The 12361-nt window shown below is 45.6% G+C and overlaps 1 protein-coding gene across 1 annotated transcript in view; it reads left to right on the top strand.

Annotated features, from left to right (window-relative positions):
* park (E3 ubiquitin-protein ligase parkin) overlaps positions 1-12361 on the top strand; it is a 651541-nt gene that overhangs the window by 163152 nt on the left and 476028 nt on the right. Inside the window, exon 6 of the mRNA XM_070529945.1 lies at positions 859-920. Coding sequence (XP_070386046.1) covers positions 859-920 — 62 coding nt within the window. The remainder of the gene's footprint in view (positions 1-858; positions 921-12361) is intronic.

Genomic DNA, 12361 nt, shown 5'->3' on the forward strand with positions numbered 1-12361 from the left:
TCCGATCAAAGCCTCTTGAATAGTCGTAATTATTTTTCCTTAATAATTACAAGTATGTAATGTCGACGCTCGAAACCATTTGATTTCTTTTTCAAGAAGTAACGCGTACTCGTGGAACTTTTTTACTAAACCCAAATTGAAACGGCGTTATGATGTTATGGCGACTCAAAAAGCTATTCATTATTATGTGTATCAACTTTTCAACAGCTTCAGGAAAAATGGGTAGCATGGAAGTAAGCCTGTAGTTTGATACATTATTTTTGTCGCCGCCTTTGAGTATAGCTGTAACTTTAGCAACTTGTAGCTGTCTCGGGAAATCACCAGAAGAAAATATTAGATTGATTACATCTGTTAGGGCTGGGGCAACAATATCAAGCACATGTTTGATGGGGCGAATTCGTAGATCATGAGGGTAGGCGCAGTTGCTGTATTTCAGGGATAAGAACACGGCTACAATTTCTGGCTGGGAGACGGGCAACAGATATGCAGATTCACGTGTTCTTGAAGGCAGAAATTTTATGCACACTGCCTGAGATAGAGGCAAAAAAAAAAATGTTGAAGAAGGTCAGCTAGCTTACAGCCAGTGAAAGTATCGTTATCTAATTTGATGTCAGTGGGACCAGTTTTTTCTTGAAGATAACCTTTTAGGAAATAATTCAGTCTTTTCCAGACAAGTTCTGGTTTTCTAGATACTTCGTGATTAAATAAGTTTTCAAAATATTGTTCTCTTTATCTGCGCAAAAGGCTGATTGTTTTATTCCGATGTTCCTTAAACGCTTGTAAATTGGAGGTTTTTTTTGGAGACTGAGGGGCAGGAATAAAGGCCCTCGATCACCGCTGCCTTTCTTGCCTGTGCAGTGAGCTGTGCACACTCGTTCATCGAGGAGAGTCACCACTTCTGCCTTCTTGGAAGTGAACAGGTGAGGCACGTCATTCTTGCTTGGTGAATGCAGTGAGCGATGCCTTGCTGTTGACCCGAGGGTGGCACAATGAGGCTTTGGTGTGTCCAAGTAGTATTGGTGTTCCGTGATCACCTGCGTTACCGCAACTGCTCCTTTTCGCAGCATGTTTTGCCACTGCAACAAAGCTAAACAGCACTTGATGCACAAGATTTGCAGGCTGCTTAATTGGTGTTAATCAGTTGTAATAACTTATTTAGTGCAATTGAGTGCAACTCGCAGAAAAGTACGTTATGCAGCAAAATGCCTTGTGCTCCATTGTTGTAGAGTGAATAACAGTGGCATTATCATTGTAGACAAACATTGTGCTTCCTTTTGCCGTGCCTGCCAGTATAGCCATTAGTGTTAGTCATTTGAAAGGAGTACCCGCTGTGGTTGCTCAGTGGCTATGGTGTTGGGCTGCTGAGCACGATGTCGCGGGATCGAATCCCGGCCACAGCGGCCGCATTTCGATGGGGGCGAAATGTGAAAACACCCGTGTACTTAGATTTAGGTGCACGTTAAAAAACCCCAGTTGGTCGAAATTTCCGGAGTCCTCCACTACGGCGTGCCTCATAATCATAAAGTGGTATTGTCACGTTAAACCCCATAAGTTAATTTTTAATTTGAAAGTAGTATACTATTTAACTTGAGACTGGCTATGGAGTTCAACAAGGCTTATTTTTGGGTGGTTTACTCTTAATGGCAAAGCCTTTAGCGCAATTAACAAAAAAAAGCAGGGACGTGACAGAAACACAGGACAGCGCTAGCTGTCACTCGTGACACTCACTGGCAGTGGGTTTCGCCGAACCAGAAAGTGACTGTATGCTCAAAGGGAAGGAGGCATGCCGTTTGCATTGAAATGGGTGCTGTTTTCTTTTTCTTAAATTTGATTTCATGCAATTTATTTATTTACTTGTAAATCAGAAGTTACATATTGCAACATTGCATCTAGGGGGGTTGCAGATAGAGTTGGCATTTGCATTTGGCAAACATAAAAATTGGTAGTGGATCATCGTTAAACAAACAGTTGAGTACGTAATAATATAAAATGTATTGATACATAAAAATCTACGCAAAGGATAAAAAATTCAACTAAAATGACTGTTGCATATTAGCAACATTTTATTGGGTGGTCAAGAGGAAGACATTAGTACTTGTACAAATATACAATAATGCGATGCATCAAATAGTTACATTGAGCAAATAAAAAAAAAACTTCATGCAGGTAATTTGATTTGTGCAGAGTGGATGTTCACTAAAGGAGCGACCTGTACTCCTTGTGGTGTGCTTATGTGTAAAGCAAGATGTGCACTCACTGAAACGTACGGAGTTTCATGGAAGTGAAAAAGTCTCGGAAGACTTGTTATAAAGTGTAGCTTTTTGTAACACCAAAACATTGCTTGATAGGTGACCTCAATGCAATCCAGGTGGGTGCTAATATTAAAAAAAAATGAGTGGATCCTACGTACTGTGGGAATCGATGTAGGCAAATCATTCTGTGCGGTTTGCGTCGATTGACGATAATTGGTGGTATTGTTTAAGGTGAACGTTCAAGTTCTTCATTGTTTACTGCAATATAAGAGCGGTGAGTTGATGTTAAACATTTCTTTGTGTGCACCACTTTTGTTTGTCTGTGCAGTACACATAACACACAGCGAGACGTGTTTGCTTGAGGTGTTGTTGTACAGAATTCATAACCTTCGTGAAGGTTACCTTTTTCAGTGCCTTACACAATCCATCGCATTGTACCTAAGTGCTAAACATTTAATAAATAATGGTACTTTGCGTGCCAAACCCACAATATAATTATGAGGCATGCAGTAGTGGGGGACTCCAAAATAATTTTAGCTACTTAGAGTTATTTAACATGCACCTAAATTGAAGTACACCCGCAGTTTTGAATTTTGCTTCTGTCGAAATGTGGCGGCCGGGATCAGTATTGTACTTGTAACCTCGAAGAACACCATAGCCATAAAGCTACCACAGCAGGCACAGGAGTGTTGATTTGATGGGCAGCCGCTTCTGTCTCGTGTCATCTATACCTGCGATGCTTAATCTGGCTCTGTGGCTGTACATCCTGCGTGAGATGTCTGCTTGACAAATTTGCGCGGTGTCTATTTTTCAGAAATAGCAGAAATGTACCGTGCTGTAGCTTGAATTTAAATTTAACCAGTTTATCCACAACTGGCTGCTGTGTCTCGTAGTAGCGTTTTTTTGGCTTCTTTCATCGACTTTTTCCTCTGCTGCCCTCCCTTCATGTATGTGAGCTGTGAGTGAAGATTGGTGCTGTTCACTAATGCAAAGGAGGTGTAAGGCATGGAGACACGGACACAATACAAGCGGGCAACACAAACGCCGACTATCAACTGAAGAAAGCACTGAGGCGAAAAAAAGAAGAAAGACACAAAACTCATCTGCGCATGCTCTGGAATGGTAGCACCACGTATCATTCGGGTACACGTGCCGGTCCGCGTGAGAGATAACTGTTAAGGCATTTAATCTCTTCCTTAAGTAAGGTAATCGAAGGCTGGCGCACGCACGGACTTCCACCATTATTGATGTGCCATCCCTCTACCATAAGACGCGTATCTTCGTTTCTATGTCTACAATATCGCGCATTCGTGTAATTTAGGGGTGCACTTACAATCTTGGCAATGTAAGGAAAGATTGGAAGGTGATCACCGGTTAACGACGTTTTATGTTCCATTAGCCTCTGATTGATACACTGCCCCGTTGGTCCTACGTAGAAACGGCCACATCTAAAGGAAACTTTATCTACCACACCCATACGACAGTCAGTAAAATTGTCGTTCTTGATGTGCTTCACTAGACAAATATCTGTTCGTTTTTTACCTTTAACCTGCTCCTTTTTTCTGTGCACGGCAGCGTATATTTTACCTAGGTAATTGGGAGCAGTGAAAACAAAATTAACACCATATCTGCTTGCACCTTTTTTATCCTATGTGATACTGAATGAATGTAAGGAATAGCCACTACTCTTTTCTTGATATTGTTCACAAGTTTCCCGACTTCACCAGTTTTACTCACTCTCTGCCTATTTTCCCGGCCTCCACTCTACTGTTCCACCTACCTCCCCTGTGGACCGTCGCAAGTCCAGTTTACATAGGCCCGCTCTGATAAGCTGCTCACCGGTGGCTTAGTTAAGCAAGGTGGGACATCCCGAAAGAATGAGCGGGGCATTACGAAAACGTCTGCACCCTAGTACGTACGTTTTGAACTGAAGACGTTAACCCGTTCAGATGTACCACGATGTACCGGCCTTGTTCTTGTGGCGACTGCACAGAAGTCAGCTTGATGTGACGAGTTGCTTCGTCGTGGAGCGGCACACTGATGTGACATCTCCCCATTGTCCGTGAAAGTTGCAGGTCGTTCTTCGAGCCGAACGGATGGACCAAGAATGCTGTTTGTTACTGTAATAACCGCTTCGAGGCTGGTCACGGTGCTGCTGGTTCTCTCTGCTTCTGGAAGCTTCCCCAAACCGTAATGCACTTATTGTCTTGGTTTGCTTCCACGACATGGTGTCGACGTTGAGAGAGCTCGGCTGCAAGTTTCGTTGTGCAGTCCTTTTCGTTTTTAGTGTCTTGGGGCTTTCCAACTTGAGTAAGTGCGTCCAGGGGCCGTATTCTGAAACGATCCACTTCGGTGATACTATCGCCTTGGCGACAGCCACGTTTAATAAATCAACTGGCTGCTTACTCGTGACGACAGCATGCACTACCAGCACGCGTTCTGAAACGCTTCACAGCGCACAAGAGAGCGTACCGTGCGAGTGCAGAGTGGTTCGGATCTGTTGTTTTCAAGTGTAATAGCCGCAGTACGGGCTCTGCGCACTGACTGCGGTTGACTACGGCCGCTTTAGGTGAAATAAATTAAAAAGGGAAGTGTGAAATGTTTTGTTTTAATGAATAAATTGGTCTAGAACTCACGCGGTTGCAAACAACATTTTGACGATATTATAAAGCAACGTACTATTTCTGCCTTTGTGTGTCAGCCATCGTGCACCGCCGGAGCGGCATCTTCTGACTTGTGGTTACTACACTTCACCACCAGTTGGTCACCACCGACCGCAAGAGTATCGCATTGTTCATGGTGGTGCTGTCAGCTGTTCCCAGACACTGTCACCGAAAATTGTCTCACGAGGCAAGGCAATGCAGTAGCCGATCAACAGGAAAGAAATATCGCTATGTAAAACTACGTGCAAACTGCGATCAAAATATACTATAAACTACCACTGCTCATGTCTCTACTGCACTATACATGGACTGCAAAAAAGACATGGTCGTTTACTCAATATGTCGGGAGCACCCAACACCGTGACGTCAAATTGACAGGCCGCAACTACTACATCACGCCATTTATTTTCCGGCTTTGCTAAAACAGCCAATCAGCGTGCAACGTTGGAGGAGGCGTGTCCAAGGCGATAGTACAGCCGAAGTGGATCGTTTCAGAATACAGCCCCTTGAGGGTCAGTTTTGGGTTTTGACGAAGCTGGTCTGGCAAACTAGTGTCGAGCATGTGCACGATGAACCGGTCACTTATGAGGCGTTGTTCGACTGCTGCTGACAAGTACGTGCAGTTTTTCACCATGTTCCAGAGTGTCCTGTAGAAGGTGTTGACTTTTTCCAGGCATCTGTCTACGTCGGTGGAACCAGCTAGAGTCGTATATTTTGTTGGCCAGATGCACGAAGTGGTCCATAAACGCCTTTCTGACAGTTTCGAAGGAACGGTAAGCGTCTGTCACGAGCGAAGCAAGAATGACCCGTGCTTGAATGCCCATGCATTAAAGGAGAGTTCAGACCTTGCTCTGTTTGAAAGCGAAAGCTGGATGACTAAGCATAGTCCTTGAATTGGAGCAGCCATGCTGGCCACTGACTTGAGTCGTTGAATGTGAAGTGCGAGAGAGAGTGGAGAGTGGCGGTTAACAACGCATTTGGGGGCAGCTCAGTGTTTACCATTCTGACACCGTGAAGAGTGTTCAGAGCATGGTTGAGCAACCCTGAGCTCGCCGGCAAGCGGTGACTGCACCGCTTTATTTCTGTTACTCGAAGAGGCCTAATTTTAGTTTCGCTTTATACAGGGTGTTTTAAGCATGAGATGCTTTTAGCTCCCATTGTCGGCGACTTTCAGGCGACCTGGAGCCAAAAGAAAGAGCCGTTATCTGGGCACTCAGACGAGAACATCCTTGCATCGTTGCGAGAACGAAACGAGAGCATCTGGGCAACGAGTCAAACTTAAGAAAATTTTGTATCTGGCCCCCAACAGGACCGCCTCACATACGCTTGTTACTGCCCAAACAAGTTTCAAAAAATATTGCTTCCTAGTTCTTCATATGTTTGTTCACAACATCACCAAAGCTGTTATTTCTATTGCGTTGAAGTTTTATTTGTCATTTCCAATAACTACGTTGAAAAGGCAGATACAGTGCACCATACACTTGACTGGGATGTTTTGGTGCTGAGACAGGTTTAGAGTTGCCTGTGCTCTTTTCAATGCCAGGGGTCCGTGAGTTCTGCAGCACGGGTTCTGCACTGCCTCCTTGAATGATGGTACCACGCTGCGTGACCAGGCCCGAAGCGTCCTGCACGCTGCGGATGGTTGTTAGTAATCGTCGTAATTGCTCCAACCAATCTGCTTTGCCGGTAGCCATTTGATGCTTACATCTGCTGTCGATTACGGGAGAGCCAGCATTCTTTCTTTAGACAATAGGGATTTTTCATAAAAAAAGTCGTGAGCGCAGTAAACGTGGTGCTTTTGCAGATAAGTTCCTAGGCAAGGCGGACATGCTTTGTCACTAACAATGTTAGTTTGAGAAGACTAATGAAAAAAGTATTCATTAACTTTTTTTTTATTAGGGCTTTGGGGGGCAAGTGGCTAAATGGTAAATGTGGAGGCAGTTACATTTTTATGCACGCCCGTCTTCTAAAAATCTTAAAAATCACACCTAATTCGAAATATTAATCATCAAATTCCAAAGCTTGTTTTAAGGGGCCCCTGAAACGATTTGGAGAAATTTACAGCTACAGCTACAGTTAATCAATCATTCGCGCGACAATTTGTGTGAAGCGTCTCATATTAAGAGAGCTACAGATGATTACAAGTTACCCTGCTCCATGGTCTTGCGTTTTCTCCTCAACTCGTTCGCCGAGGAGTCATCGGTGCTAAGCTCCGCCTTCACTGACTCTGCGTCATGATGGCACGTCGTGTCGTTGACTTCCGGTTCTCCAGGAGCGAGCGCGCGAAGCCTCTCCAAACTCTCCGCCAGCTACTTGGCAGTCGACCCCAAGCGAGGGCTATCGAAGCAGCGCGCGTGCGAGCATTCTGTCGCAGTGCCGAACGTGTCTGGTATTCCGGTAACCACAGGCGACCTCGGCGTTTCGTCGGATGGCTGGAGGCATAAACTCAAGATGATGAAGGAACTTTAGCGTAGACGTTTGTGAGCGGCTTGATCGGTATACATGGTCCAGCCACCAGTTGGCGCAGAAATTAGCCAGCCAAACAAAGCGCTAATATTGCTCTAACCAAGTGTAAAGCATTTTAAACATTTACAAAAACAACGTGTTATCGATTGCCATCCTGCGAAAAATTTACACCAGCAGCAAAGAAAGATACACTTCGTTACTGCTACTGCGTGTGGCTGAGCTCTGTGCCACCAGGTGGCTGCACAGTGCAGACCATTCACATTTGCGCGTCTGCTCATCCCGTGAAGCGGCACAGTCAAACGGCCAGGCCCTGTGCTCTTGCGTTTATCCGAATAGCGGACTCGCGAAACGCTGTTGCGGTAGCAATCCTCCGGTGTAAAGTGACGGCCGCCAACGCGCAAATCCTGGCGCCGATCGGATAGCGGCAGACCGATGCGCTGCAGCCCGTCCGCCCGTCTGCTGCCTTGCAGAGGGACATGATGTCGCAGCTTGACAAGTGCCAGTTACTACGTTTGTAGCCCACAACGCAACAAAGCCGAATCATGGTGCTCGCGAAAAGACAGGCCGACTCTGACCGCGGAGCTCTCGTCAAAATGGAGCACGTTGTAACACAAGCAGACGACGCTTGCTGTGTGCCGGAAGTCCTTAAATGTAGTGAGAAATTGTTCTTGTCCATTCTCTTTCTGTTACTTTCTTTTTATAGAAACAAATAAGTAAAATTCCAACTATTACAAAAAAACATTTGTTCACAATAAAGTTGGAAAAATTATTGAGGACGCGCCCTGGGCAGCCAATCTGATAGCTCGCCCTACTAGCGTCATTTGGGCAAATGACGTCAAATTGATAGGGGCGGCTTAGAATGCAGTCGAGTGATGTGCTGCGATTGGCAGCGATGTACATTTGTAAAACCTTATAATAAATTACATGCTTTACGCGGATCACATAGATGCGTCAGATCAGAACGACCTACTCCAACGACTCGGTACGTTTGTAGAAAATCGTCAAGACCCGTTTCAGGGTCCCTATAACAATAAAACAGCGCGAAAAAAAAACATAGACTAGCTAGAGAGAAACGACAAACACGGCCGCTACTTGCAGCGAACAATTATTTCCAAAAAAACAGGATAAGTAAAAAACTACACTCCATCTTGGCTACTAAGCGCGAAAACACACACGACACAAGGAAGGAGACGGGACAGAGCGCCGCTTACAACTGCTTTTATTCCGAGGCACACCACACACTCATATACCCGTCTTAGACGCAAGGACACAATCACATCAAGATTGATATGGAAGCGCACTGGTTAAATATTTCTTTTCAGCCAATATAAAGATATTGACGGGTCGCTGACGCACATGCTTCCTTTCTTTCCGATGAAGAAAGCTTCAATCACTTCCCGCGCTTTTTGATCTTTACTTTTTGCCAGAATTCACGCCCCTGCAAAACATGGCTCACAAGAGTGTGATGGGCAGGACTTAATGTGCTTGGGAATGTTTGGCCCTTCTTTATCTTGTTCTACATTGCTCTCATGTTCCGTAATTCGGTCGTTAACGCAGCGCCCCGTTTGCCCTATGTAGGAGCTAGCGGCCGCATGAGAGGGAGATTTCGTACACAACGCCTTCGGTGCACTTCATGAACGGTCGCGCATGCTTGGTGCCGCATCCATTTTTATCGTCTCGTATTTTTTCGACACGAGAACAAAGGCTTCCTAGCTTTCGGTGGGCTGAAAACACAAGCGAAACCCCATGCCTGCTAGCAACCTTCTTTAAATTGTGGGCCATCTTGTGAAGGTTGCTAGCAGGCATGGGGTGTCGCTTGTGTTTTCAGCCCCCCGAAAGCTAGGAAGCCGTTGTTCTCGTATCGAAAAAATACGAGACGATAAAAAGGATGCGGCACCAAGCATGCGCGACCGTTCATGAAGTGCAACGAAGGCGTTGTGTACGAAATCTCACTCTCATGCGGGCGCTCCTACATAGGGCAAACGGGGCGCTGCGTTAACGACCGAATTAGGGAACATGAGAGAAATGTAGAACAAGATAAAGGAGGGCCAAATATTCCCAAGCACATTAAGTCCTGCCCTTGGATCGCGCATGCGATCCCATAGATGAGATGAATACATATATATAGAAAAGTATCAGTCATAGTAGCTCTCGTAGTATAGCCTTCTGGGCCGTTTCCTTTTTTTTCTTTTTTTTCTTTGAGAGTAGCCCTATAAGGGTTATTATAATTACACGAAGGTATTTCGCCCTCGTCAGCAGCAGTCCTTGAGATAGCTATTCTCGCGGCTAACTTCCCACGCTATGCGTGCCGCCTTCGCACCTGTTTAAGCTTTTCCTAGACGCTAGAGCTATACTATGTCCGCGCAACCTTGAGCGATCGGAAAGCGCGTTTTCCCCTCTTGGCCGGCGGAGAAGGGAGGCTTCGTTCGGGCCGCGGAGCTCTCCACATCTCAGTAAGGTGCCTGGTGGTGGTCTCGTGCTGACGATGCCCTCTCGGTGAGCGCATATTTCCCCCCTCATCTTTTAAGAGGTTCAATACATACAAGCATTTGTCTCGCAAACCAGATTTATTTCAAGGGAATTTTCCACGTCTCAATAATTTCTCTCGTCGTATTCGAGTGCTGATTGCCGTGTTATAGTTTGTTAGCGAAGCTTTCTCTCAAGTCTAAATATTTTAAGGCAGATTGTCGTGTGCGTATCATGGCCACGCCCGCTTATATCGCCTTCCGTTTCTCTACCACGGTTGCGCTTTAAAACCACGGCGCTGCAAGTTTGCTTCAGAGACTTTCCTTCCCTCTTCTCCGCCCTTAAACTGGCTCTCTTAACTACTACTCGCAGAGAAAAAGCAACAGCGCGCGCATTAGATCCTATAGATGAGATGAATATTTACAATTATTATTAGGGTTATAGTTATATTCGAGTGCTGATTGCCGTGTTATAGTTTGTTAACGAAGCTTCCCCTCAAGTCTAAATATTTTAAGGCAGTTTGTCGTGTGCATATCATGGCCACGCGTGCTTATATTGCCTTCCGTTTCTCTACCACGGTTGCGCTTTAAAACCACGGCGCTGGAATATTGCTTTCCTCTCCTTCCTTCTTCTCCGCCCTTAAACTGGCTCTCTTAACTACTACACGCAGAGACAAAGCAACAGCGCGCGCATGCGATCCCATAGATGAGATGAATACATATATATAGAAAAGTATCAGTCATAGCTCTCGTAGTATAGCCTTCTGGGCCGTTTCCTTTTTTTTTCTTTGAAAGTAGTCCTATTAGGGTTATTATAATTACACGAAGGTATTTCGCCCTCGTCAGCAGCAGTCCTTGAGATAGCTATTCTGGCGGCTAGCTTCCCACGCTATGCGTGCCGCCCTCGCACCTGTTTAAGCTTTTCCTAGACGCTAGAGCTATACTATGTCCGCGCAGCCTTGAGCGATCGGAAAGCGCGTTTTCCCCTCTTGGCCGGCGGAGAAGGGAGGCCTGATCCCGGTGACCAGAACCGGTAACGCACTCTCTCACCAAAGCAGGATTGGCCACCCTGGTGCAGTACTTGGCCACAACCTCCTATATGAATACAACAATCAAACCCCGGCCCTCAGTCCCCAGCAGCCGCGAAGCAACTGACCACGGCGGTGGTCAGATCTGTGACGCTGCAGAGGGTGCTAAGAATACCTGGCTCCGGACAGGCCGCCATTGGAATCTGAACCTGGTGACGTTTAACGTTAGAACGCTATCTAGTGAGGCGAGTCTAGCAGTGTTATTGGAGGAATTAGAGGGTAGTAAATGGGATATAATAGGGCTCAGTGAGGTTAGGAGGACAAAAGAAGCATATACAGTGCTAAAAAGTGGGCATGTACTGTGTTACCGGGGCTTAGCGGAGAGACGAGAACTAGGAGTCGGATTCCTGATTAATAAGGAAATAGCTGGTAACATACAGGAATTCTATAGCATTAACGAGAAGGCGGCAGGTCTTGTTGTGAAACTTAATAAGGGGTACAAAATGAAGGTGGTACAAGTCTATGCCCCTACATGCAGTCATGATGACCAGGAAGTCGAAAGCTTTTACGAAGACGTAGAATCGGTGATGGGTAAAGTCAAAACAAAATACACTATACTGATGGGCGACTTCAATGCCAGGGTAGGCAAGAAGCAGGCTGGAGACAAGTCAGTGGGGGAATATGGCATAGGCTCTAGAAATAGCAGAGGAGAATTACTAGTAGAGTTTGCGGAACAGAATAATATGCGGATAATGAATACCTTTTTCCGCAAGTGGGTTAGTCGAAAGTGGACGTGGAGGAGCCCGAATGGTGAGACTAGAAATGAAATCGACTTCATACTCTGCGCGAACCCTGGCATCATACAAGATGTAGACGTGCTCGGCAAGGTACGCTGCAGTGACCATAGGATGGTAAGAACTCGAATTAGCCTAGACTTGTGGAGGGAACGGAAGAAACTGGTGCACAAGAGGCCAATCAATGAGTTAGCGGTAAGAGGGAAACTAGAGGAATTCCGAATCAAGCTACAGAACAGGTATTCGGCTTTAACTCAGGAAGAGGACCTTAGTGTTGAAGCAATGAACGACAATCTCATGGGCATCATTAATGAGTGCGCAATAGAAGTCGGTGGTAACGCCGTTAGACAGGAAACCAGTAAGCTATCGCAGGAGACGAAAGATCTGATCAAAAAATGTCAGTGTAAGAAAGCCTCTAACCCTACAGCTAGAATAGAACTGGCAGAACTTTCTAAGTTAATCAACAAGCGTAAGACAGCGGACATCAGGAACTATAATATAGATAGAATTGAGCAGGCTCTCAGGAACGGAGGAAGCCTAAAAACAGTGAAGAAGAAACTAGGAATAGGCAAGAATCAGATGTGGGCGTTAAGAGACAAAGCCGGCAATATCGTTACTAATATGGATGAGATAGTTCAAGTGGCTGAGGAGTTCTATAGAGATTTATACAGTACCAGTGGCACCCACACTCTA

The sequence above is a fragment of the Dermacentor albipictus genome, unplaced genomic scaffold, assembly GCF_038994185.2.
Source record: "Dermacentor albipictus isolate Rhodes 1998 colony unplaced genomic scaffold, USDA_Dalb.pri_finalv2 scaffold_36, whole genome shotgun sequence".
Lineage (NCBI taxonomy): Eukaryota > Metazoa > Arthropoda > Arachnida > Ixodida > Ixodidae > Dermacentor > Dermacentor albipictus.